The following is a 27997-nucleotide window of genomic DNA, read 5'->3' as shown; positions in this document are numbered from 1 at the left end:
ATTTGCAGCCACTAACCTAAGAACAATTAGGCAAAGAAGTAAGTGGCACCAACAATGATAAAACCTAAGTATTGGGTAGGATACTGGCAAGGAATTTCTCTTGAGACAACACTACAGCTGGTAAAAGGGGTCATCCCAGCCTCTTACACCAGCTGTGGTGGGCCACAGCTTTTGTCAAATATTCCTCCAGAGGTAGGAATATGGGAGTGGTTAGCATTGGCTTAAAAGCTAAGACAATGTTTCAGTGAACAAGGCAGCGGCCCCTTCCTTGCATGGGTAAGTGCCTTGACCATTACCCATGATGTCACCTTCAGGTCATGTTCTGTTCCTGCTCCTGTGGTGACAGCAAGGCAAACCAGGCCTTGCTGGCTTTTTTAATTTTCCATGGCCATGGGAGCAGGTGGCAACACAAGGCGTTGTCTTTTTTTTTTTTTTTTTTTAAGATTTACTTATTTATTTGAAAGAATTACAGAGAGAGAGAGAGAGAGAGAGAGAGAGAGAGAGAGAGAGAAAGTCTTCCATTTGCTGGTTCACTCTCCAGATGGCTGCAATGGCTGGAGCTGTGCTGATCCAAAGCCAGGAGCCAGGGGCCCAAGGACCTGAGCCATCTTCCACTGCTTTCCCAGGCCATAGCAGAGAGCTGGATCGGAAGTGGAGCAGACAGGACTCGAACTGGCACCCATATGGGATGCTGGCACCGCAGGCAGTGGCTCTACCCGCTATGCCACAGTGTGGGCCCCAGGCTAAATCTTAAACACAGTGATGGTTTTGAAGTTCATGGCTGAGGCAGTCCACCATATTGCTTATTGATGATACCTCTGTATGCAAGGGAGGGACGAGTTTCTTAAAGTCTCGGTAATCTACCCTCATCTGCCATGTCCCATCTGACTTTCTTCTGGCCTTATTGGTGAACTAAATGGGCTGTGTGAGGGCTGAACGATGCCTGCCTTCTCCATTTCCTGGGTGGCTCCAGTAATTTTTTCATGATCCCGGCAGTTTGTACTGCTTGGGGTCTATCACCTGCCTAGGTGTGGGTAGCTGTCGTGGTGGGTAGGTAGCAGGCCCCTCAGTACAGCTCTGACCATGCACGCTCGTGGGCAGGGATTCCCCATTGTAGTTTTTAGTCACAGGCCCAGAAGGACATCAGCGGCCAGTATGTACTCAGGTACGAGGTGCTTTTACCCAGATAGAGCATTCTCCATAGCCATCTATGGCTACTGGGGGCCTGGGAAACTTCTCAGGGTTGTTGTATGACAAAGTACATTCAGCCCCTGTGTCGGTCAATGCCAGCACTCTCTGGACATTATTAGAAGGGGACCAGTGGATAGCAAACTCCACATGAAGCCCGTTCCCACCAAGCTGGTATGTTGGCCTCCCCACCCACCCCCACCAAATTTAAGCACCCAACTGTCAGTAGTCATCTCAGACAGCTGAGGATCTCCCAGAAAATCCTGTAATCAACTGCTTGGACCCCTCGTGTCCCTTGGGTGCTTTATTCAAGTGTTCCCCTTCCACGGCAGGAACCATTGTGCTGGTATTATTGTTGCCAGAATTCTAGCAATATCTTATTGGTTTGCCCATCTAATTTTTCCCTGTCTGCCCCCACTGAAGGTTGACCCACATCTGGGTTCGAGTGACCTCAATCCTTCCTTTCTTTCTTGAGTGGTGACCTGCACTAGCCACATTGATGGGTGGTCCCTCGTCCAGGGCTGGCCTCACCAACAGGGGCCCAAACAGGGCAGAGGGAGCAGCCTGCGTCCCAAGAGCCTGCATCCCTGCAGTAAAAAGCGCCGCATCTGGCATTGCACATGGCATTTCACATGCCCCGCTCGTCCAACATTTGCTGTAGCTCAGTGTATGTCTGCCACCTGCTGGTGGCTCTGGGCAAGTCTCTGGCACTAGGCCACATCATACAAGGCTTCCACCATAATCCAGTCCAGAGGGGAATGATTTCCTGCCGTAGGATCGGTGGTCTGAAGCCACTGCTGCAAGCCTGGGTGCACAGTCGGGGATGCCAATTTTTCCACTTCCAGTCCTGAGAGCAAGATCCTGTCCACCCCTACAGCCCGTGATTGCAGCAGCCTAGCTGGAACAGATTCAAAGGCCTTCTGCCTAAAGTTAGATCCAAGATCGACTAGTTCTGCCTGAATGTACGGGCAGAAAACTAAATGCTCCACCACTGTGGGCTGCCTGGCAGAACGCCCTGTTGCGGAGTCTTAGGTGGGTGACTGTGGGCGGACGTGGAATCGCACCAGAGGCTCAGCAGCATCCTCATCAGAGGACACAACCACGCGACCCTGATTCCCAGGCTGCCTCTGGTGTCAGGGTGAACCAGAGAATGGCGCTGTCAGTCCCCAAGGCACCAGTGGAATCTTCCCTCACCTTCTGATTTTCTCTCTCCTCTTTTATGGTGCACTGCATGTCCCATTCTTGGACCTCTGCCTGCAACCTAGCACTGGTGTCTGCTCCCAAGGGAGTTAGAAAGACCCACCCCATGGCTCCTGCCACTGCTTGGGCATACTCCTCTAGCATCTGTCCAAGCACCTGCATGCCTTTTCTTTTCCTTTTTTTTTTTTTTAAAGATTTTATTTATTTATTTGAAAGGTAGAGCTACAGTGATAGGAAGAGACAGAGAGAAAGGTCTTGCATCCGCTGGTTTACTCCCCAAATGGCCACAATGGCCAGAGCTATGCCATTCCGAAGCCAGGAGCCCGGAGCTTCTTCCAGGTCTCCCATGTGGGTGCAGGGGCCCAAGGACTTGGGCCATCTTCTACTGCTTTCCCAAGCCATAGCAGAGAGCTGGAATGGAAGTAGAGCAGCCGGGACTTGAATTGGCGTTCATATGAGATGCCGGCACTGTAGGTGGCAGTGGCTTTACCCCCTACACCACAGCACCAGCCCTGTCCCCAAAATCTTAAAAGTGATACTTTAAGCATTATTCTAAAACTTGCATTCTTCCCTCAATGACCATCTCCAAGACCTAGCATGCTCTGCTCTTACCCAATATTGTGGGCCTGCTTCCTGGAGTCCAGGTGCAGTAAATAGCGGGGAATTGTGTCCAAAGATGTGGCTCCCCAAACGAAGGGAAATGGGTACCTTTTATTTTATAGTGAAATGAAAATATAAGAGGGGAAAATCTTGTCATCACAAGTAACAGTGGGAGCAGGTGGGTTTAGAAACGTGTCTCAGCACAGATTGCGTGTTACGGCAGTGAGGCGTAAGCGCCTCTGGGGGCGGGGAGCTGAGTGTTCAAACGAAGCATAGGACACGTTTTGTGACTGCACAGGCAGTGCCCTTGCAGTAGGGCCGACAGTTCAGGGTCGCAGAGGACTGCATCCCTCCCTGGAGCGTGACTGAAAGCGTGAGAAACACCTGGAGGAAGCAGTGGGTGCTCTGGAAGCATTGGGGTCTTGAAGCAGAAGTGAGTCACTGCACTTCTGTGGGCACCGGCTGGTGACGCGGCTCCCGTTCCTGTGTACACCTGCTCTTCTAAAACTTGGCAGAGCCACAGCTGGTGCTGAAGTCTTAGTTCATGGCCACTGACAGGACCAGCCCCCAATCAAAGGATTTCTTCCTTTTCCCAACATTTTGTTATGAAAATTTTCAGATAGCAAAGTTTAAAATACTAACTAGGGGGCACCCCTGGACCTACCACCTCGACTGTACCATTAACATTTTACTGTATTTGCTTTATTGCATCTCCATCCACCAAGTTCTAATATTCGAATTCGAATAAATATATATATATTAATATATATATTATATAATATAATATATAATATATATTTATATATATTATATATATATTATATATATATAATATTCCTGTATTTAGGAACTCAGTGAAACATGGTTAAGACTCTTAGAACTGGGCCGGCGCCGCGGCTCACTAGGCTAATCCTCCGCCTAGCGGCGCCGGCACACCGGGTTCTAGTCCCGGTCGGGGTGCCGGATTCTGTCCCGGTTGCCCCTCTTCCAGGCCAGCTCTCTGCTGTGGCCAGGGAGTGCAGTGGAGGATGGCCCAGGTGCTTGGGCCCTGCACCCCATGGGAGACCAGGAAAAGCACCTGGCTCCTGGCTCCTGCCATTGGATCAGTGCGGTGCGCCGGTCGCAGCGCGCCGGCCGCGGCGGCCATTGGAGGGTGAACCAATGGCAAAGGAAGACCTTTCTCTCTGTCTCTCTCTCTCACTGTCCACTCTGCCTGTCAAAAAAAAAAAAAAAAAAAAAAAGACTCTTAGAACTGTAGGAATCAGTGACTCCATAAAAGCACTGGAAAATTCTAGAGGGAACCATTTCCAAACTCAAGTTTTAACTGGGCTTACTCTTTCATGAGAGCTGTCTGCAGCCTCATCGGTCAGTTTTGGTTATTAGCAAACTTTTTGTAAAACCTGTGTACTTGTTAACTGTCGGCCCAGGTTGTGATGGCTGCTGAAGAACCTACCCGTCAGCATTTCCTCAGCTGCCTGTGCAAATCCTCTGAGATGGTGTCAGCCCTCCCTCCCTTCCTCCGGGTCGGTGGGCAGAGCTCTGCCTTAGCCCAGACCTCACAGCCTCATGAACGGGAGACAGAGGAGCTGGAGGGTGACACCCACACCGTGGCCTCACTGCACTTCCAGGATCGGATTCTTCTAAGATTTTCCCACCGTCTTACAACAAACTCCTTTTCCATAAGCCAGTTGGACTGTGTTTTGGTTTGTTTTGATTCTCAATAAATTACTGCCAAAGTGGGAGGGTGGCCCAATGAGACTACAGCAGGGGCGGAGGCGGGTGGTTCCTGAGGATCTCGGCAGAGCTGCCAGTGTGGGGCCCGCCGAGTCTCCACTGTTAGAGACCGCGTGTCTCCCTTGCCCCAGGGCTGTATCAGAATGTGGTCACTTCTCAGGGCCTCGAGTGAAGCATTCGAGAAGGGGCAGTCTGAGGTTACGGGGCAGAGCTGGAAGCAGATAAAGGAGGAAGAGACTTTCTTCCCTATTTACCCTCTTTTTTTCCAACTTCTTCCTATCCTACCAGAGTCTGATAAAACAATGCAGTTATACTGTGAGACACGGTCACGGTTGACAAGGGTTAGTCTTGTGGATTCTGCAGTCCTAAGAATAGGAATGAGGGGCTGGCGCTGTAGCTCATCCCAAATGAGCACCGGTTCAAGACCTGGCTGCTCCTCTTCTGATCCAGCTCTCTACTGTGGCCTGGGAAAGCAGTAGATGGCCTGAGACCCAGGACCCCTGTTCCCATGTGGGAGACCCAGAAGAAGCTCCTGGTTCCTGGCTTCAGATGGGCACAGTTCTGGCTGTTGCGGCCAATTAGGGAGTGAACTAGCAGATGGAAGACCTCTCTCTCTCGCTGCTTCTCTGTGTAACTCTTTCAAATAAATAAGTCTTTTTTTTTTTTAAGAGGGGCTGGCACTGTGGCGTAGCGGCCTGTGGCACCAGCATCCCATATGGGCACTGGTTCAGGTCCCAGCTGCTCCACTTCTGATCCAGCTCTCTGCTGTGGCCTGGGAAAGCAGTAGAAGATGGCCCAAGTGCTTGGGCCCCTGCACCCGTGTGGGAGACCCGGAAGAAGCTCCTGGCTCCTGGCTTCTGGCTTCGGATCAGCACAGCTCTGGCCATTGCAGCCAATTGGGGAGTGAACCAGCAGATGGAAGACTTCTCTCTCTGCCTCTCCTTCTCTGTGTAACTGACTTTCAAAGAAATAAATAAATCTTAAAAAAAAAAAAAATAGGAATGAAAGCCCTTCCTGTGTGGCTCTGTGATAATCTTCCTCTACAGGGGAGAGGGAAAAGGAGGGACAAAGAGGAGAAAGGGAAGTCTCTAAGATTCCTGAGTGAGGCACAGGAACTCTGAATTTGGTATTGGAGGGGGACCGGGTGGGAAAGGCAAAGACTTATTTGGCACCATCCAGAGGATCCCGGGTGAGTCTGAGTATACGTGTGACAGATCCTTACTTAGTACTATAGGTTGAGCACTCCTAATCTGAAAATCCAGAATCTGAAGCACCTTGGGATCCAAGCTAAAGCGGCTACTGAGCACGTGGTGTTTTACATGTATCAGCAAAACACGGGGTGCTGTTTCCGCCTTCAGGAGCAGCAGTTGAGGCTTGGACCTTGTGCAACTCGCCAATGCTAACATGAAAATGACTCACTTATACACAGAGGTAGAGCTAGGATCTGAATCAGTTATCTGAACCTACAACTTAGGGATTCCCGCCAGCCACGCTGTCTCGGCTGTACATGATGTAGCATCAAGATATGGATCTGGAAAGGATACGAGGTTTAAGTGAGAACCGCAATGCTTCTACCTTCAACATTAATGAAACCACGTAACTCACAGCTTATGAAATCATTCTCAAGTCTTTAATTAAAATCCATACAGCACTTAACATGTATAGATGTTTTAAACTTTCAGTGACTCATATTTTAAAATTCTTTAGCACAGCATGTTGAGGCTAACTTCATGCTAGAAATCTACAAATGTACAACACAAAAATACATTCGGAGTCCATTGCAATGCAAGATTAAAACACTTTAATTGGCAGACAAACAATGTAAAGATATTTAAAAACCAAAATCTATAAAATGAGCACATAAAAGTCTTCCCTTTTGAATTTTTAATAAAATACTGCTCTGTATAAGATCTAATGAAAAATTCCAGTTACTTATAAAATATATATGTGAGAAAAGAAATGAATTAAGATATATATATATATGAATGACACCTAATTATAGTATTTAAATGAACAAAATGTTGAACACGTTGGTGACACAGCACGCCATCTATTACTATACATCCAAATAGATGAAAACACTCAAAGAAGCAACTGGGCGCAGGCAAAAGAAAATATATGATACTTGAGGCCCTCTTTTTGCCCCCAAAATTTTAAAGAAACCAAAATCAAAACTACACAGAAAAACCCTTCATTGTAAGGAAAAAGAAAGAAAAGAAAGAAATCAAAGGACTTACAACAAACTGTGGCCTCAATTCTCACTCCAATTTTTTCAGGAGAAACAAATGAGAATTTGGCTCCAAATTACTAAAACAGCTACAGAAAATTATTTGGCCTGGGCAATTTAATAGTATACCAAATATATTGAAACGATCAATAGCAATGAGTGTAATGCTGGAAAAAAATGAACTTTCATAGGTTAAGCTATGTAAAAAATATATCTGTTGGAAACCACAGTTTCCTTCAGAAATTGCACTTGAGATGGCTGAATGCACTGACTGAGCAAGGCCTTGAGACTGGCTGACACACACGCACACGCACACGCACACATACGCACGCACACGCACGCACGCAGCTGTGGAAGCTGACATTCTTGACTACAGCTATTTTATGCATGTTTCCCCTCCGATTCTCTAAGAAGAATCTGTGATGTCTGAGTCCTTAACTCTGTAAGCGAACAGTGAAACACGATGATTTGCCTGATTCCTCTGCTGGAGATCTGACGCTGTCTATTTCAATACTGTTTACTGCTCCCTGGTAGAATACGAGGACGTCTGATGGAAATATAATCAAGTCAGGTGGAAAAACATTCATTTCTGGCAGTTTAAGCTTTAGCCTGACTAGGAAAGGAGTCTCCTGCAAAAAAGACTGTTTCACTGGCAAAGCTTACAAAACGGACGTCAGGTACACTGCCAGTTAGAGTACTCTCACTATCTCTAGAAAAACAACAAGTGGACTTCTGTGATACGTGGTTCTAAGAGAATGCTTTGCCGAGCAATTTCTCTCCAATAAATTCATTCTCTTCTGCAGTAAAAACACAGCATGGAAGCAACATGGCACTAAGAAATAAAGCGGCCTCGAAAAGCTGGAACTGTAGAGTTGCGTTAAGAAAGGTGCTCTGGAAACTGGGAGGAGCATGTTAGGACTAACTTCGGAGGAGATGGGCGCGGCTGCACCTCACTCCCATAATGGAAGAAGCCACATAGCCGGTATGGAAATGGCGAGTGATACAAATTTAACCGATTTCCTTCTTCCAACTGCCTCCCTGTCTTTGCCTCCTCCTCTTAAAAACAAGAACCTAGATTAATTTGGAAGGAGTCTAAAGCCAAAGCAAATATCAGATCAAAGAAAAATAAAGAAATTATGAAAACCTTGCATTAACAGTTCCTCATCCCTCCCATTATTAGGAAAAACAAATTCTGATCTTTGCTATGTACCCCTTTGAAAGATAAAATCTTAAATTGAAATCCAGGTTCAACTGAAGTCAATTTAATTTCATGCAATTGAGTCTTAGATGTTTAAGACTTCAGTCTGTATGATATCTAAAACAATTAACACATTATATTTATCATATTGTAAAACTGAGGTTAGGACCAGGTAATGGAGGAAGTTGTGAAAAGGAAAGAGACCGGAAGGGTCACTCTTCAAAATCCACTTAATTTGGTCCAAAAAAAAAAAAAAAAAAGAAAAGTATTGAACAAGAACATTTAGAAATAATGTTTCAGCGTGAAGAAGGCTTCAGTAGATTTTAGTACTCCGGTTACGTGGAAGCACGGAGTAATCTGGGGAATCTTTCCTTCTGTACCCTACAGGCCATCATTTACACAGAAAGTTCTCCTAAGTAAACAGCTGAATGAGCATATTTTTAAACTCTGGGGGATGGTTTTAGTCTGCCTCGCCCAAAGAGAAAAACTGTAAGTTTTCCAAAGTCCAGCTGTTTCTCAGAGGTGTAGTGGACTCCCCCAGGCATGACTACCAGTGGATCCAGTCTCCAGGTCATCCTGAGGGAACCATGCCCTTTCCTCCATGTCCTTCATAGGGGGTGCATGCGCCGTGATCTGGGGCCCACACTTGGAACAGGGCTATGAGGATAAAAGAACAGGGAATGACTGACCACTATGTAGTCATTATGGAGTTCTCTCCTTTTCAATCTTGACTGCTAGAACAACATGCTTTTTCTAAAAAGAAAAAGGGAAGAAAGGAAAAGAAAACACTTTTACTGCCTATCCATATAGAATTATCAGCTGGTTGTACTCAAACATTGGACAAGTGTCTTTATGGGCTCAGTGGCATGATGTTTAGTCAACCTACTCTTGAGCTTTCCAAAGATGGCCCATGATCCTTCCTCTGTGTTCTGTAACAGATGTGGGCAGAACACGGTTTATAGAACTCTCTCACTGGCGTGATGAATGAGGCAGTCCTTGAATGCTAGAGTTCACACAGTTAAGTCAGGAGAAAAATATCCCACACTTTAAAGTAGTAAGAGGCTAACAGAACATTACTGTCACAATTTAACTTTTCCTTGTAATCCCTTCCCCTTAAAACAGAGAATTTGTGAGGCAATAAAGATAAACACTGAGAATTACTTGAGCTCATTACTAAGATCCCACTGTAGATAAACAAACAAGGAAATGTGGGAACTGATGAACATCTGAACCTAGGAAATTATTAGAAAACAAAGTCATAGAAACCCACATGACTACAATAAATGATGAATAAATACCATTTATCACTTATACAAAAGGCACTACTAAAATACAAATATGCTCCTCATAGCTAGAGAAACTCTGGAACCAGCAATTAGAGAAAGGAATACCAGCATTTAAAAAAACAAGCAGACTGAGACTCATGGCAAAGCTTTCAATGTGCTAAATGAAATCAGATATAATCATAAGCAGCTCCATATAAAGATTGTGGTTCTTTAAAAAAGTATAACTTACTTCTTTAAAAATATAAGCATATCACAAAAACTAAAGGATAAATATATATATTATACACACATATACATATATATATCTATAAAAACCCAGGCCCTGGTACCACTGAGACATTTTCTAAAATAATTTCAACAGTTATAATATGACCAACACACCTCCACATGACATGCAAAGACGAAACACCAGCATCAATGAACAGTTCGCATAAAGCTAAAATTACAGAACTCCAATGAGACAGGCAGTAAATAATGTACATCACAAACGGATTGTGCCTGTATCACAGCACACCTTAGACTTAAAAAAAAATTGAATTCCATCACTCCCAAAAAGTATTACACATGGACCAACACTGGAGCTCTCACGTATGTTAAGTAAGCAGATCAAAAGCTACACAAAATAGTAACAACGTGATTCATATTTTGTTCTTTATTCTATAGAAGATAAATCTGTAGTAACTGTACCCTGTAGATTTTGAAACAATTTTATTAGAAATTACTAATGCTGGTTCTTGAATAATCTAGAAAACTTTTAAAGTACTAACTCAAATCTAGATTGCTATTTATGTTTCTTAACAATTAAATGAAATATTCTTCTGATCAGTAATCTAAAGTTGCTTTGGTACAAAATTGAGAATAAAGCAAAACTGGCAGCACCACAACAAGTGTGATCATTTCACAGGCCCCTCAGGGACAGAGAATAGAAGTTAAAATACACATACAGAAGAGCCGTTCTCTTGATTCATTTTGTTACATCATTAAAAAGAGAAAAAGAATCCTTACGTTTAGTAAATCATACTTGAGGCTCAATTTTCATGCTCCAATTAATTATACCCCAATGATAATGTAAAACAAAGTTTTACTATTATTGCTAAAAGGGTGTCTAATTCATAGTTGGGGATATTTCTAACGAGGAGGCCAGTGGTTAGAGTGGTACATTTTAATGCTTAGCCCACTCATACTATTTTAGCACAAGGTTTAATTTAGTTTTTTTTTTTTTTTTTTTACAGCTTTATTGAGGCATAACTGATGCACAACAAACTGCACGTATTTAAAGTGCACAATCTGATATTTAACCTTTAAATAGCATGAAAAGTGCCTGGCATCTTAAAAAGGAAAACTTCTCACTTTAAACCTATTATTTTAAAATAGTAGTATGCTCATTTTTTATGAGACATGGATATGGACCTGTAAAAAAGGTGATGCAAAGTAAACAAATTAATTGAATTCCAAGTACCAAATTTATTCAGAAGGTTTAGAAATGCCAAAATTGACAGCCAGTTTTCTTGATTTTCTTCTTGAAGAACTTGGTGCTGACTTACGGTGAGACGCACCATGGCCCTGAGAGGCAGCTTCAACTTGAATAGAAGACGAAGGCGGCGCAGTCTCAGAGGGCTTTAGGGAAGCCGATGGGCGGTCCTGCAGACTCCCTTTGGGGCCATCAGGAGATCCTGGCTGGTTAGTCTTAGCTGGAGTGGTTTGAGAAGAACTCTGGGCCTCCTTATTCTCAATGATCTTTTTGTTTGCAACCCTTTTTTTGGTAACCTTTAGGAATAAAAATATCATTAATTAATAATATAAGCAAAAAAACCACAAATAAATCCTAGTGTCAAATGATACCATAAATGATGCTGCTAACAGTTGTAACTGTTGATTTGTGACTTCCACTTTAACCTCCAGAATTTAGTAATAAAATACTAAAAGAATTTGGTTACAAAAATTTAAAGATTCTCTGTAAAATATTAAAAAATTATGTTTTTCTATCACTTTGTGGTAGAACAGTACAGTATTACTTGCTACAACAGTTATTATTTAGAAGAACACAAACTTAGCAAGGACAGAGTACTCAGACCAGTACTGGATTTTGAGCTGGCACTGAAAAAATAAAACTGAATAAATATATAGTCTTTGAGCATCTGAAACAATAATTCCCTTAAGAAGATAATAATTATTTTTCCAGGTCTCACCTGCAGAGGTATGAACTGATTATGCACACCACCTGGCATCACTCCAGCCATGGGCATGGTCCCAGAATATGGAGGATGATGGAAGGGCTTCCCAGGAACTGGCACTGGTGGTCCCCACGGCATTGAGCCGAAGAGATGAGATGGAGGCATTATATTAGCTGTTAAAAACCACAGAAAATCTTTCTCTTAGTAAAACAGAATTATCGAAGCCCTAACATTTAAGACCTTCTTCTGTTAGCCTTTTTTTTTTTTTCCCTTTGGCAAAATGTCCAATTTAACCTATAACTTCTGCTTAGAACATTCAACCCTAGCAGCCCTTCTTTGGACTTTCTACAGAAAGGAATTTATCATTATGCTGGCATGCAAAGACTAAGGGTATCGTACGCTGACATAAACTTTAGGAATATTTGAAATTATATTAAAAAATAACAGGGTCATGATACTGTTATCTGGGAGAGAAAATCCTGGGCACAAAGAAGTCTTAAGAATCTCACCTGCCCCCAATGCTAAGTTGCTTCCATAGTGATCCCAGCCTATAAGAAAACCAAAAAAGCTCAAGTCCTGAAATCTGATCATTTTCATATGACATGCAAAATCTTTCTTTTCCCTATTCTAGTATTTGTAATTCAAGGATTTTTTCATTTACATTTTTTTTTATTAAAAATGCATCAAACCAATGATTCCCAAACCTGCTGTGTGTATCTGAATTACCTAGGGAACCTGCTAAATATAGACTTCTGGGCAGGGCCTCAAACTTTGTAAACCAGACCCTGAAGGGCCCAGAAATAAGTATTTACTAACAAACTCCATAGGTGATTCTTATGTAGACAGCTAACATCAATGCAGCATTTGTGAACAACTGCATTAAAAATGGTGATAATCAAGGCAGCAGCTCATTGTCACTAAAGAAGATATGCACTAGGTTCAAACCTTTACAGAGAGAGAAAAAAGCAGCCTAAAACAGTGTAGCTTAGTTAAAATTCAGCCACTTGAGGAATTTTTGCATCAGTGAAAAAGAATCATAATATATTTTAGTATTATTAATTATACATAACAATTCCCAGGATGAAGAAAACCTTTAATTTGGAAAACACTAATAAGATTTAGAAAATTAGGTCTTGATACTGCCAACAAGCAAGTTTGACGGGAGTCATAATGTTAAGAACTACTGAAAAGACGCCAAATACTGTTCACATCTTTTGGCTGCTATGTATTCATAACTGGAACATTTGGAGAATACCTACTAAAGACCAAAAACATTTCAATTATAACCTTAAAATTCCTGGTACAGGTATGAATAAATTAGACAACATGAAAAGGTAAATATGAAAAAGGTAAAATTATCAAGCTGTAAAATATTGGTAATAAAAAGGGAGTTAACAATTATTTCCTTTAGGGTTCCTTATTCTCATAAGACACTTTTTTAAGTTGATTTGTTTATTGTTTGAAAGATTGTGAGATAGAAAGCTTCTGTTTGCTAGTTCATTCCCCAAATGCCTGCCACAGTCATGTTAGGCCAGTCCAAAGCCAGGAACTCCATCTAGGTCTTCCATATGTGTGGCAGGAACCCAGGTTACTGAAACCACTACCTGCTGCCTCTCAGTGTGTGTGTGTTAGCATCCACGAGGGAGACCTGGATGGAATCCTAGGCTCCTGGAGTTTCAACAATTATTGGAGTGAATCAGTGGACCAAAGATTCATATTCTCTCTTTCTCTTATTCTCTTTCAAATAAATAAATAAATCTTTATAAAAGAAAAAAGGAAGCAATACTAAAACTGTGGTTAGAAGCAGAGTCTATATGGGAGGGAGCAGGATTAAATGACTTGAGGGCTTCACTCTAGGATGAGCAGGTAGACAGCCAGCATTTGGTGGATGCCCTCTAAAAGTAAGTAGATCTTTCCTTTGGAGGTCAATGAATTTCTCAAAAGAATCATCATCCAACTTTTTATCTGTAGGGTAGGATATGTGTGGCTACGAGCTGGGAAAAGGGGAAATTTATCTTAACCATTGTATTTAGTCTCACACTTCTTTCTCTACCCTGTGCCTAGTGTTCCTGCATCCAGAGGTCCCCTTCAAGGAGAACACAGTTAAGGTTTTTGCTTGAAGAGTCAACTGCCTGGCCGCACTGGGGACAGATGGGAGGGGGTTGTCCTGTTACTCCACATAACTTTCAGCCAATCTCTCTTTTCAACAAGCACTGTTAAAGTGTGGTAGCTCCAATTTCTGAATCCTTGGGAATTGTGAGGGACAATCTATTTCACCAACTCCTTTCTCTGCTACATTGGTTACTTCTCCACTTGTTTTTCTCATCATAAACTCTTTTCAAATCTCTAATCTGCTGATATTTCTTCCCACATCTCCTGGTGAGTATATACTTTTAAAATCCTTTATTATTGGAGATGGAAGCATGTTCTAAATTTACCTTCTCTTCTTAGCATTATTAATCTAATGTTTATAGTAAGGATTAGAGATGCAGAATTCCTGAAATAACAGCTAGCATACAACAGCCACAGAAAAGTAATTTTCTAAGCTTAAAATAAATAAATAAATTACTGGACTTAAGTGATAATAATGAAAACATAAAGAAGCCAAATGCTATTGGAAAAAGGCTGGATGATATAAGAAATATCAAAATCAAATGAAGTTAAGATTAATAAAATTATTAATAAAATTATAAAATGCTAGTTTCAAAGAAATCCTTAATCTAGTCTACTACAAATAAAAAAAGAGACCCAGAAAGTTACATGATGTTTTTCACATGTGTTTTTGATGTCTTACTTAAACTTCTGTTTATCAGCTAGCAGCTGCTGCGAAGCAAGGGTCTGCTCACTATGAAGAACAGCCTTCTGTGCAGGCTGGAGGCGGCTTTGGCTGCAGGCTCACTTCTCAGTTTCTAGCATTTCTGGACACTTGAACAAAGGTTTTGATTTCTTAAAAATTATACTTCTCAAAAGAACTTGGTAAAAATGACAATTCAATGACAAATATTTAGAAAAACAAAATTATTATGGTCAATGTTGTGACACAGTAGGCTAAGCCTCTGCCGGCAGTGCTGGCATCCCATATGCATACTGATTCGTGTCCCAGTTGCTCCTCTTCTGATCCAGCTCTCTGCTACGGCCTGGGAAAGCAGTAGAAGATGGGCTAAGTATTTGGGCCTCTGCATCCACATGAGAGACCCGAAAGAAGCTCCTGGCTCGAGATTGGCCCAGCTCTGGCCATTGCATCTATTTGGAAAGTGAACCAGCAGAGGGAAGACCTTCCTCTCTGTCTCTCCCTTTCTATGTCTATAACTCTGCCTCTCAAATAAATGACTGAAATCTTAAAAAAGAAAAGAAAAGAAAGGAAAAGAAATCTTACCAGTAGGTTGGGGAAAGACTGGAGGAATGGTTCCAGGTGTTACAGCAGAAGGATAATTTGGAAATATTGGTGGAGACAAAGGGAAGTTCACTAAGGAGCCCTGTGAAGTATTAAAAAACTGTAAGACAATGTAACAAAAACTTTTCATAGACACTAAAATTTAATAGAGAAGTCATGGATAGTTCTTACCAACTGTTGTAAAGCAAAAAGTGCAGCTTTTTCCTTGGCTTCATTTTCAGAGTGGCACTGTGGCCCATGTACCAGTAGGCCATTAGATAACTTTACCTGGCAAACTGTCATGGTCTGAAAAAGAGAATATGGGTGCTTATGAAATAACCTGTCTATGAAGAGCTGATCTCGTCCCCTAAAGTACAGTCTTTGATTTGGGACCCTGGCCCATTTTACTTTATTCTTTTTGGTGCTTTCATAAATGGAACTGTTTTCTTAATTTCCTTTTCAAATTGTTTACTATTTGTGTTTAGAAGTACAAGTGATTTTTGTCTGATTTTGTATGTTGCAACTTTGCTGAATTTATTTATTGGTTCGAATAGTTTTTTTGTTGTTTGTTTTGGTACAATCTTTAGGGTTTTTGTACAACATGTAAGATCATAACATTTGTAAACACAGCTAATTTAATTTCTCTCTAATTTGGATGTTTTTCATTTTTTTTTTTCTTGGCTAAAACTTCTAGTAGTATGTTGAACAGAAGTTGCAAATGTGGGCATGTTGTGTTGTTCTTGATCTTAGAAGAAACTGCTTTCTGTTTTAGGCAAGAATGTGTTAAGAACTTAGATGTAATAAGGGTAAGACAACATTCTTGCAGCCAGTAGGTCTCAACATGTGCTGGGAGTTCCTGAGACCCTTCTAGGAGTTCACTGAGATTAAAACTATTTCATAATAATGATATTAAGATGCTGTCTGCCTTTTCACTGCCTTTTCTCATTTTCTCACCACTAGTTGATATAGAGGACAAAAGCTCACTGATGAAATTTCAGATTCTACACTGTAACTAATCCTTAAGGAAACATCACATTTAAATGATAAAGTAGTATCAAATAATAGCCACAATTACCTAGAAAGGCTATTAAAATTTTGTTCTTTTTCCAACTAGCTATCTCTGTGTGGCTACATGCTTTCACCAAAGCGGCATATCACAAGTGATTGAAAGTACAAAGCACGTAAGAGAATCTAGCCCCTTCTATTAAGCTAGATACGGAACAGGTTTTTAAAATGTACAGCATTACCACTCCTCTCACCAAATGTTTTGTAGTTATTCTTAGTAAACAATGAATTAATCAACACTTAAACTTTTTTTCTACTTTTAATTTCTAATATTGTAAATATGGGCTTCTCTAAAAAAGTGGAGGAGTTTCTGAGATCAGAATGTTTGACAACTGCTGTTGTAGACCAAGATCCCTAGATTTATCATTCCGAAGAACTGCACCAAGATACTTGCCGGCCAGGGTCCGGCCATCAGCTTCTCTGAGGGCTCTGGTTATGGGTAAATGGAATAACCAAAGACAGAAGCATAAATCCATGCTTTTTGTAAAGCAAAAAAAAAAAAAAAGTAAAAACCAGCCACATTATATTTTTCTAGCCAAATATTTTTAGTCAACTTATTTAAGCTCAGTGTTAAAGCAGTTACACATATGGAACAGCTGTACTATACCTGTGGTGTTCGAAGAAAGGAGAAATCTGGTTGTGGCATTCCAACAAGTGAACAAATTCGACAAAGTTCAGTTACCGGTGTAGACAAAGGAGGAATCTGGCTGGGAGCAGGCCAACACACATTGTCCATAGACTGAACATTATGGTACTCATTAACACTGTGAGGCTTATTCATATAAGATGCTAGGAAAAAGACAAAAAGGACAGTGTCTTGGGATGGGTATTAAGACTAGTGATTAAGATGCCTGTGTCCCATATCACAGTACCCAGGCTTTCTTGTCTCTGGCTCCTGACTTAGCTTCCTACTAATGTAGAGCCCTGGGAGGCAGCAGTCATGGCTCCAGTAACTGTGTTCCTCTCATCCATGTGGGAGATCTAGAAAGTGTACACAAGCTCTAGGCACAGCTGCCAGTTCTGGCATCTGAGGAGTTAACTAGAGGATGGGAGCTTTCTCTCCCTCTCTCTCAAAGAAACATAAAAATAAATAAAGTGATATCTCAAATTATATAATTATTGCAGGGTTTTATGAAAGAACAAACACAAAATTCCTGAGGGGTATAAAAATGAAATCTCCTATAAAGAAAATATGAAATCTATTCAGCACTGCCTAAAATTATTGTGGCTTCAATAAATTTTTAGATGATTATAATTAATCAATGAAAAATTATTAAGACATAAACAGGGGTCAGTGTTGTGGCACAGGTTAAGCAACTGCCTGTGACACTGGCATCCTATATGGTATCTGCTTTGAGTCCTGGCTGCTCCACTTTCCATTCAGCTGTTTCTTCCAGCTCCCTGCTAATGCATCTAGGAAGCAGCAGACAATTGCCCAAGTGCCTGGTCTCCTGCCACCCATGTTGGACAACTGGATGGAGTTCCAGGCTCCTGGCTTTGGCCAGGTCCAGCCCTGGCTGTTGCAGCCATTTGGGGAGTACAACAGGGGATGGAAGACCTCTCTCTCTGTTTCTCCCTCTCTGTCTGTAACTGTGCCTTGCAATTAATAAGTCATTAAAAAAAAAAAAAAAAGACTGAAGGCAAGGCAGTCTCAAAACTTAAGGATTAAGTGAAAACCAACTGATTTCAATTCAGTTTCCTACTGATGTGCCTGGGAGGGCAGTGAAAGATGATCCAAAGTGCTTGGGCCCTGGCACCTTGTGGGAGATTCCAGGTCTCCCATGTGGGTACAGGGGCCCAAGGACTTGGGCCATCTTCCACCACTTCCCAGGCCATAGCAGAGAGCTGGATTGGAAGTGGTGTAGCTGGATCTCAAACTGGAACCCATGTGGGATGCTGGCACTGCAGATGGTGGCTTTACCTGCTATGCCACAGCACTGGTCCCCCAATTTTGTTTTAAAATTTTATTTTGCTCTATTTCAGAAGCATGTCTGTCACTATGATAATGATCAACTCATTTCCTAGTAGTTTGGGGATTTTTTTTCAGTAGATTTTATTTAATTGAGGCGGGGAAGAGGTGGAGGCAGGGGTGCATGGCAGGCAGGTGAGTGAATGAGAATGACCCCATTTGCTGGTTCACTCTCCAAAAGCTTGCAGCTGCCAAAGCCAGGAGTAGAAAATGCAATCCAAGTCCCATGTGGATGGCAGTGGCAGAAAACCAACTACTTGAGCTATCATTGTTGCATCCCACTTTCTACATTGGTGGAAAGTTCTAGTCAGGAGCTGAAACATAGAATCGAACCCACTCTAATATAGGATGCAGGCATCTTAACTGCCAGATATCTACAATGTGTCAGATAACAGGCCTAACTGCTCTATACAGCAGTAATAGATTATTCTCATTTTGTACATAGGGAAAAAAGAATTTTAGAAAAGTTAAATAACATCTTTAAGTTATATAAACATTTTTAAATTACTGAGAAAAAAAGCTAGAATGTGAAAAGCTTCCTAAGTTTGGTTACCTACAGAATGAGTGCCTATAATAATGAAATTTAAGTAACAAAAAGATGATATTTAGGGATCACGGATCTATTACTTACATAGTTATGACATAACTGACAAAAGTATAGAAACTATGCTTCTTTGGGACTGGTGTTGTGGTACAGCAGTTAAACTGCTACCTGTGATGTGGGCATCTCATATGGGCACTGGTTCAAAAACTGATTGCTCCACTTTTTTTTTTTTTTTTTTTTTTTTTGACAGGCAGAGTGGACAGTGAGAGAGAGAGACAGAGAGAAAGGTCTTGCTTTTGCCGTTGGTTCACCCTCCAATGGCCACCGCGGCCAGCGTGCTGCAGCCGGCACACCGCGCTGATCCGATGGCAGGAGCCAGGTGCTTCTCCTGGTCTCCCATGGGGTGCAGGGCCCAAGTACTTGGGCCATCCTCCACTGCACTCCTTGGCCACAGCAGAGAGCTGGCCTGGAAGAGGGGCAACCGGGACAGAATCCGGTGCCCTGACCGGGACTAGAACCTGGTGTGCCGGCGCCACAAGGCGGAGGATTAGCCTAGTGAGCCGCGGCGCCGGCCGATTGCTCCACTTCTGATCCCTGCTAACATGCCTGGGAGAGCAGCAGAGGATGGCCTAAGTGCCTGGGCCTCCTACACCCACGTGGAGACCTGGAAAAAGCTCTGGGCTCCTAGGTTCAGCCTGGCCAACCCCTGGCCATTGTGGCCATTTGGGGAGTGAATCAGAAGATGGAAGATCTCTCTCTGTCTCTCCTCTTCTCTCTGTAACTCTGCCTTTCAAATAAGTAAAAATCTTTAAAAACAAGAAAAATTATACTTATAAGAATAAAAGTAGTTTTATCTTTAAAGCACATAATCAAATGAACTGAATTTTTGTAATGATAATCATTATCAGTAATAGTACTTAGTTTACTTACATAATTTCTTATTTTGTTTAGGCTGTGAGGCCAGTCCATATTCATCTTTTCTATTAGAAGAAACAGTGACTTCATCACCAGATTTTTTCATCTCATTCTTACGGTCCACAGTGTCGGATCCATCAATTTTTAGTATTTCTTTAAGCATCTTTGTTCCCTTCTTTGAAAATGATTCACATGGAGATGGTGGAGGCGGGGAGAGGAAAGTTAACATTAGATTTATAGTTTATTGATTTTTCTTTTGAAGAGATCCATTGTTAAAAATTAAGACACGAGTTACATCCAGTAGCAAGTAAGAGAAAATCAGCAGTCAAAAGCCAAACAAAACTCTGTTATTTCTAGATATAGAAATAATACTTATCTTTGTGTTTAATCTTTGCTTCAATCCCTAGTAGCAATATTTGAAAAGCAAGGGAGTTATTATGTAAAGAAAAAGATGGCTGAATTGCCCAGGGCAGCCTGGTTTTCCTCATAGGATGACAATGATAACAGTCATATCAGTCTACACGAGGCAAAAATGTTGGAATACCTGCATGGGGTGCATGTGCCTGGCCAACAGTAGAGAAATTACCATGACATAAAAGCTCCTACAAAATACGAACCATAGCAAATGACTGTGGGGACAAATGCTCTTCATTTAGAGGCTCTCCATGATGAGCTGACGAGACTTCATTTTCTTTGGAGATAGTCAAGGATGCTAAAATGTTCTCCATTCCAGAGTTAGGCTAAAAGAATTAATATTTTGTGCATGAAGATGAAGGTAGAAGGATACAGAAAAGCTAACAGTTTTACATTCAAAATAGGTCATTTAATTTTTACTCAATCATCTTCCCAGGTATTAAAGTTTGGGAAGAGAAACTGAATAAATAGTGTTTTACCTTATCAATAGGATTTGGATAACCAGTCACAACCTTTTGGGTTTCTGAGACTTCTGGACTTTCATTTCTCTTCAATAGCTTAATATTACATTTGGCAGGCCCTCCAAAAGTCTATAAAAAAGTGAGAATGACCTTTTTTTTGCAAATAAATTTGTAGTTACTACTTAATAGTGTTCAAAATAAATTGTTGCAAAAAGTTTTATATGCTGTTTGTCTTTTATATCATAAGAAAAAAAGGGGGGCCTGTAAACTAGGAGGAGGGAAAATTACATATTTATCTTCTCACCCTTTCAATGAGATTTTGCATTTCCTTTGATTATGAACAGGAAATAAAGCACTTACACAGACTGCATGTCTGCATCCGCTCAAAATCCCTATGCTGAAACCCTAATGATATGGGGTGGCAGTAGAGGTAGGGCCTTTAGAAGCTAGTTAGATTTAGATGACATTGTAAGGGTGGTGTCCTCAGGATGGGATTAGTATCCTCATAAGAAGAAGAGAATAGGGGCCAGCGCTGTGGTGTAGCAGGTAAAGCTGCCGCCTGCAGTGCTGACATCCCATATGAGTGCCGGTTCAAATCCTGGCTGCTCCACTTCCAATCCATCTCTCTGTTTTAGCATGGGAAAGCAGAAGATGGCCCAAATCCTTGGGCCTCTGCACCTGCATGGGAGACCCAGAAGAAGCTCCTGGCTCCTGGCTTTGGATCAGCGCAGCTCTAGCCATTGTAGCCAGTTGGGGAGTGAACCAGTGGATGTGTAACTCTGACTTTCAAATAAATAAATAAATCTTAAAAAAAAAAAAAAAAAGAAGAGAATAGAGCTTCTCTCTCCATCATGTAAGAGTATAAGAAGATGGGCTATCTTTCAGGAAGAAAGCTCTCATCAGGCTCTAACAGATTTGAACTATATTTTAATAAAACTACTTTTTTCCAAGTTTTATTTTTGTTTCAAGTTGTATCTCATTTAATTTCTTTTTCTTTTTTAAGATTTATTTGAAAGAACTACACAGTGATAGAAAGAGAGGAAGAGAGGAAGAGAGAGAGAGAGAGAGAGAGAGAGAGAGAGAGAGGTCTGCTAGTCCACTCCCCAGTTAGCCACAATGGCTGGAGCTGCGCTGATCCGAAGCCAGGAGCCAGGAGCTTCTTCCAGGTTTCCCATGCGGGTGCAGGGGCCCAAGGACTTGGGCCATCTTCCACTGCTTTCCCAGGCCATAGCAGAGCTGGATCGCAAGTGGAACAACCGAGTCTCAAACGTGCCCATATGGGATGCCGGCACTGCAGGTGGCGGCTTAACCTGTTACGCCACAGTGCCGGCCCCTCATTCTGTTTCGATATTAAAAGTATTACTCTACCAGTGCCTTGATCTTGAACTTTCTAAGCCCCCAGAACTGTGAAAAGTACTTGTTGTCTGAGACACCCAATCAATGGTATTTTTGTTATAGCAGTCCACACTGCCTCAGAAAACCACAATAGCAGTGATTCTAATTTTACTTCAATATAACAAGTTCTCCTTAAGTTTCTAGGTATTTTATTTTAGCATCAGAAACATTATTCTGGGGGTGGACACTTGACCTAGTAGTTAAAACTCATGTGTCCCACATGGGAGTGCCTGGGTTTGACATCTGGCTCAGGGTCTGGCTCCAGACTCCTGACTCTAAGGTTTTCTTAGGACCAGTTTAGGATCCCAAACTGGGGCGCCACTGTAAGCATTTGAGTAGTGAACTAGCAGATGGAAGAATTCTATCTTCCCCTCCCCCTCACATAAATACAGAATAACAGTAAATAAATAAAACTATCTTAAAAAGTAAAAATGTTATTCTGAGAATAGTAAAGGCTTCAAAGAGAACTGCACGGGCCGGCGCCGTGGCTCACTAGGCTAATCCTCCGCCTTGCGGCGCCGGCACACCGGGTTCTAGTCCCGGTCGGGGTGCCGGATTCTGTCCCGGTTGCCCCTCTTCCAGGCCAGCTCTCTGCTGTGGCCAGGGAGTGCAGTGGAGGATGGCCCAAGTGCTTGGGCCCTGCACCCCATGGGAGACCAGGAGAAGTACCTGGCTCCTGCCATTGGATCAGCGCAGCGCGCCAGCCGCGGCGGCCATTGGAGGGTGAACCAACGGCAAAAGGAAGACCTTTCTCTCTGTCTCTCTCTCTCACTGTCCACTCTGCCTGTCAAAAAAAATAAATTAAAAAAAAAGAGAGAACTGCACAAAAGTTTACTAATCCATTTTCTAGAGGAAAGGAAATTACAGTGTAGGAGTGTCAGCAGAGGACCTTAAAAGTCAGGTAACTACACCATGTACTGAGAACCTGTTCTATACCAAAAATTCTGCTAATATAATATAAATAATATATTATATAAATATAATATAAATAATATAATAGAAATGCAATGTATTACTAGCTTATAACAGATCAGTTTTTAAAGGGTGTATTATAATATGTATCCAGAAAACTACATATATCATTAAGCATACATATCTAATTTTTAGCAATTAAAATTGTTATTCTAGAGGCTGGTGTTGGGGCACAGGGGGTTAAACTGATTGCTTTTGACGTCAGTATCCCATATCTGAGTAAGACTTGAGAGTCCTGGCTGCTCTGCTTCTAACCCAGCTCCTTGTTAATGAGTTCAGGAATGCAGTGGATGAAGACACAAGTGTTTGGGCCCTACCACCCTAATGGGAGAACCAGACAGAATTCTGGGTTCCTGGCATTTGGCCTGTCTCAGTTCTGGCTGTTGTGGCCATATGGGGAAAGAACCAGTGGATGGAGGATTTCTCTTTCTCTCTCTGCTGCACTGCTTTTCATATAAATACATACATAATTAAATAAATCTTTCATAAAAATGTTATTCTTTGATTATAAAATATCTACCTACTCCTTATAAAATAGCATTGACTATGTAAAACATAAGTGATCTCAGCTCCCCCCTCAATCTAATTCCATAAAATTTACCTTTTAAATGTGCTGTTCTTCAATATACTTATCTTCTACATACAAATATATTTCCACATATATTATTATTATTATTTTTGACAGGCAGAGTTAGTGAGAGAGAGAGACAGAAAGAAAGATCTTCCTTTTTCCGTTGGTTCACCCTGCAAATGGCCACTACGGCCGGCGCTGTGCCGATCCGAAGCCAGGAGCCAGGTGCTTCTCCTGGTCTCCCATGCGAGTGCAGGGCTCAAGGACTTGGGCCATCCTCCACTGCCTTCCCAGGCCACAGCAGAGAGCTGGACTGGAAGAGGAGCAACCAGGACAGAATCTGGCGCCCCGACCAGGACTAGAACCTGGGGTGCCAGAGCTGCAGGCGGAGGATTAGCCTAGTGAGCCACGGCGCCGGCCTCCACATATATTATTTTAATATCTACAGACATTATATAGACTATAGGTGATCAATATTTTAGTGACTATTTTAAAGATGAAGATATGAAGAGGGTATGAGAGGTGAACTGCTCAAGGTCACTCGACTATTAAATGGCAGAATCAGGATTTCAGGTGACACTAGTTCCAAATCTTGGACTCTAATTGAGCAACCTCCCACCCAACAGAGTATCAGCCTATGTTTCATCAATCTTCCTGCCACATCCCTTACAGATTTGGTAGAAAAGTTTGTAAAATTCAGGCAGGGTCACAAAGCCATCCTTTGCGTAACAAAGTTTGCTACTAGAAAACAAATTATAAGAAATCTTACCTGCTTATTGGACATTTTTTGTGACCGACACTCAACTTTAGGACTCTTACACTCTTCTTTAACTGGAGACAAGAAAAGAGAAATTTTGGTAAATCAAAGAGCTTACTGTACAACAATTAAATTTATCACAGCAAGGTAATGTTAAAAGTTCAGAGAATTTGGGGCTGGCCCTGTGGCGTAGCTGGTATAGCTGCTGCCTGCAGTGCCAGTATTGGTTTGAGTCCTGGCTGAGCCACTTCTGATCCAACTCCCTGCTAATGCACTTGAGAAGGCAGCAGAAGATGGCCTGCCCAAGTGCTTGCGCTCCGGAACCTGTGCAGGAGACCCAGAAGAAGCTCCTGGCTTCGGATTGGCCCAGTTCTGGCTGTTGTGGCCATTTGGGGAGTGAACCAGTGGATGGAAGATCTCTCTATCTCTCTCTGCCTCTGCCTCTCTGTAATAAACAAATCTTTAAAAAAAATTCAGAGAATTTTAAGACACAGTCTCTGGTTTAAGTAATATATAATTTAGGTGAAGAAAGGAAGCGATATTTATAGATAATAATAAGAGAAAGGAATGGGGATATTTGAATTGTGTATTGAAATATCATAGGTATTCAAAGGGCAGACGGAATAAGAGATTAAGGATTTAAGTGGGGGAAGAGTGGGAGGAAAGACATGGGAACAGAAAGCAAGGCATGTGTTTATGGAACTCTAGGTAGAACAGTTTCACTGAAGATCAAGGAATTTAACAGAACTAAAGAAGAGGTTAGAGCCATAATTTTCAGGATATTGACCACCATGGAATTAATTTGGTAGGCAACGGGGAACCAATCACAGATACATTTTTAGCAGTTGGAACCTTATCAGAACAGTACTTAGAAAGATCAAAATATAGCAACAGCCTCTTGGCTAGATAGGAGAGTAAGATACCAATTAGGAAGCTGTTTTAATACTCCTATTAAATGGAAATTGGAGGTGGGTGGTGGTAGGAAAAAGAAAAGGAAGAATTTGAGATTATAAGAATTAGGAAATTACAGGATATGGAGATGAAAGAGATGAGAGGCTTGAGAGGGATAAAAAGAGGAAAGGAAGGAAGGAAGGAAGGAAGTAAAAAGTAAACAGAGTAAGGAAAGAAGCAGGGGGAGAGGGAAAGAGGGAGGGATGAGAAAGCTGGGAGCTAGGAAGGATAAAGTGGGGGAAGAGAGGCTCAGAGAGAGGACACAGGTGGAGGCACGGAGAGGAAAGGGGGTGAAGCGAAGAAAGTAATCTTTTATTTTTTTTTAAAGATTTATTTATTATTTATTTGAAAGTCAGAGTTACACAGAGAGAGGAGAGGCAGAGAGAGAGAGGTCTTCCATCCAATGGTTCACTCCCCAACTGGCTGCAATGGCCAGAGTTGTGCTGATCCAAAGCCAGGAGCTTCTTCTGGGTCTCCCACGTGGGTGCAGGGGCCCAAGGACTTGGGCCATCCTCCACTGCTATCCCAGGCCATAGCAGAGAGCTGGATCAGAAGTGGAGCAGCCGGGACTAGAACTGGCGCCCATATGGGATGCCGGCACTTCTGGCCAGGGTGTTAACTCGCTGTGCCATAGTGCCGGCCCCAAAGAAAGTAATCTTACAAAAAGAAGAAAAAAGTGGGCTGATATATATCAACCCAGACACATGAAAATTAACTGTAACTCCAAATAATAATTCAAATATTTATTTCAGTTTATATATGTAAATAAAAATCTGGGAAGAGTATCACAATGCATTAAAATTAAATATACAATTTTCCAAGCTACCTTTCATATTTAAAGGGATGTTAATCTGGATTTAACTTTAAAAAAATAACAAATAACTGTTACAAAAAATGGTCTAGCAGTTATCAAACTGATGACCTAGCAAAACTGATCAGATCTGGAGTTATACCACAATGAAAAACCCTTTTCCCTAGAGGCCATATTTGAAAACAATTATAAGCAATTAGTTAACTTTGCTACTGCCTGAAGTGGTAGAATAACAAAAAATAAACTAACAAGAAATTTAAATGAAAAGTCAGAGAACGAGCTATCCAAGGGAGCTTAGAAAAGCCCTTATGTACTACTGGGAATCTAAAAGCCAGGCTATGCCCCAGCTGTGGGGATGTTCAGCATAGACGTGAGAAGACCCTGAACTCCCACTTCTGACTGACCTTGATGGTCTGCATGAGCAGAACATGAAGGCTAATGCATGTCGCTCCCTCATTCGCGGAGGAACGACACTGGACCCTGCGCTGTTCTCTTTTGCCTGGCCCTTCCCGGGTTAGCTGCCGGTCCCTCACTCACGGAGGAACCACGCCGTTCCGGGTTAGCTGCCGGCCCCCTGCCGCTTTCCCCGCTTCCGTGGAGGAGCGGCACACCGCCGGCCGGCTCTCTCGGGGGCTGCTCAGATGTTATCCGGATGTTCCAGGTGCATGTTGTTTCTCTCCTCCTTTATAGTCCTCTTCCACCAATCCCAACTCTGCTGCCCACACGCTGAGCACGCTGCTCTCCTCCAATCAGGAGCAGGATCAGCTCCTGCAGCTTATCAGTCAAACTGATGAGGCAGCTGCGTAGAGGCTGTTTGCTCCCTCTCAGCGCCATATTGTGGGAGAGCAGATGCATAGAATAAGTCTTAATTCCAGTAACTTAGTCTAGTCTCAGTTGCTCCCCACAAATGCAGAGATGCCAACGCCTGGTAGAGTACTGAAGGCATGACCTACCAAAAAAGTAGACCTACTGGTTCCAGGCAGTTAGTGAATGCTAAATAAAAACCACAAGGGCATTGTTTTGGACTAAGCTCCTGCCCTAGGCTCCAACAGATGAGACTGAAAAAGAAAAGGGAGTCATTCATACTAAAACTGAAACTGAGTTATTAACTGACCTTCTGAAAAATAAGGAGAGACAACACTCAAATTTTCCAAAACAGGCCAGTTTCTATTAAGATGATAACGATGTTCCCTCTGTTTTAAACTTTACAGAAGAGTAACCTGAGGTTACCCTTCTGGTATTGGTTTTTTATTGTTCTACTTTCCTGTCCCTGCCTTATTGGGAAGGTAACTTCGAGATGATCAATTCATTTTTTTTGTTCTTTGTTTCTGCTTCCTTCAACCCTTTGTCTATAAAACCAATCACTTCCACTCAGCCCATGAAAACACCTACTCAATTTTATGAAAGCAAGTGTTACCTGATCGTAAAATAAAAAAGCAAAGTGAATTAAGGTCTCTAATTTGTTGTAATATTATACTTTGATGATAGAAAAGATATATCCTTTACACATTTCCCAAATGAAAACTGAAGTGGCTACACTAGTGTTAGAACAATCATTACTAGGGACAAAGAAGAATAGATTACTTATTTATTTTAAAGATTTATTTATTGAAAAGTCAGAGTTATGGAGAGAGAGAGAGAGAGAGAGAGAGATCTTCCATCTGCTAGTTCCCTCCCCAGATGGCTGCAATGGCCGGAGCTAGGCCAGGCCAAAGCCAGAAGCCAGAAGCTTCCTCTGTTCTCCCACGTGGGTAGCAGGGGTCCAAACACTTGGGCCATGCTCCACTACTTTTCCCAGGCCATTAGCTGGGAGCTGGATTGAAGTGGAGGAGCCAGGACACAAACCGGCACTCACATGGGATGTTGGTGTCTCAGGCAGCAGCTTTACCTGCTATACCACAATGGCGGTCCCAAAAGGATCTTTTATAATAAGAGTCAATATAACAACATATGCTAATTAAAATTATATGTGTGGCTGTTGCTATGGTGTGGTGGGCTAAGCTTCCACCTGTGGTGCCTGCAGCCCATATGGGCAATGGTTCGTGTCCTGGCTACTCCCCTTCTGAATGGGCACTGGTTCGTGTCCCGGCTGCTCCCCTTCTGATCCAGCTCTCTGCTATGGCCTGGGAAGCAGTAGGAGATGGTCCAAGTGCTTGGGCTCCTGCACCCACATGGGAGACTTGGAAGAAGCT

The 27997-nt window shown here is 42.2% G+C and overlaps 1 protein-coding gene across 12 annotated transcripts in view; it reads right to left on the bottom strand.

Annotated features, from left to right (window-relative positions):
- Positions 1-6330: 6330 nt before the first annotated feature.
- The window catches only part of XRN1 (5'-3' exoribonuclease 1), a 122002-nt gene continuing 100335 nt past the window's right edge, over positions 6331-27997 (bottom strand). For 2 of the 12 annotated variants that reach the window (XM_008266280.5, XM_008266277.5), the window contains exons 34-43: positions 24056-24117; positions 20367-20477; positions 20091-20213; positions 19489-19648; positions 16653-16834; positions 15173-15286; positions 14984-15083; positions 12117-12155; positions 11623-11780; positions 6331-11200 (exon numbers count right to left, since the gene is read on the bottom strand). In XM_008266280.5, coding sequence (XP_008264502.3) covers positions 10898-11200; positions 11623-11780; positions 12117-12155; positions 14984-15083; positions 15173-15286; positions 16653-16834; positions 19489-19648; positions 20091-20213; positions 20367-20477; positions 24056-24117 — 1352 coding nt within the window. In that variant the 3' untranslated portion in view covers positions 6331-10897. The remainder of the gene's footprint in view (positions 11201-11622; positions 11781-12116; positions 12156-14983; positions 15084-15172; positions 15287-16652; positions 16835-19488; positions 19649-20090; positions 20214-20366; positions 20478-24055; positions 24118-27997) is intronic. The other 10 variants (XR_016232749.1, XM_002716567.6, XM_008266278.5 and 7 more) reach the window with 9 other exon arrangements.

The sequence above is a fragment of the Oryctolagus cuniculus genome, chromosome 4, assembly GCF_051225735.1.
Source record: "Oryctolagus cuniculus isolate XC-2025 breed Fujian yellow rabbit chromosome 4, ASM5122573v1, whole genome shotgun sequence".
NCBI classification, from domain to species: Eukaryota; Metazoa; Chordata; class Mammalia; order Lagomorpha; family Leporidae; genus Oryctolagus; species Oryctolagus cuniculus.
Note: the sequence above shows the minus strand (reverse complement) of the source record. Positions and strands in the feature narration are given on the sequence as shown.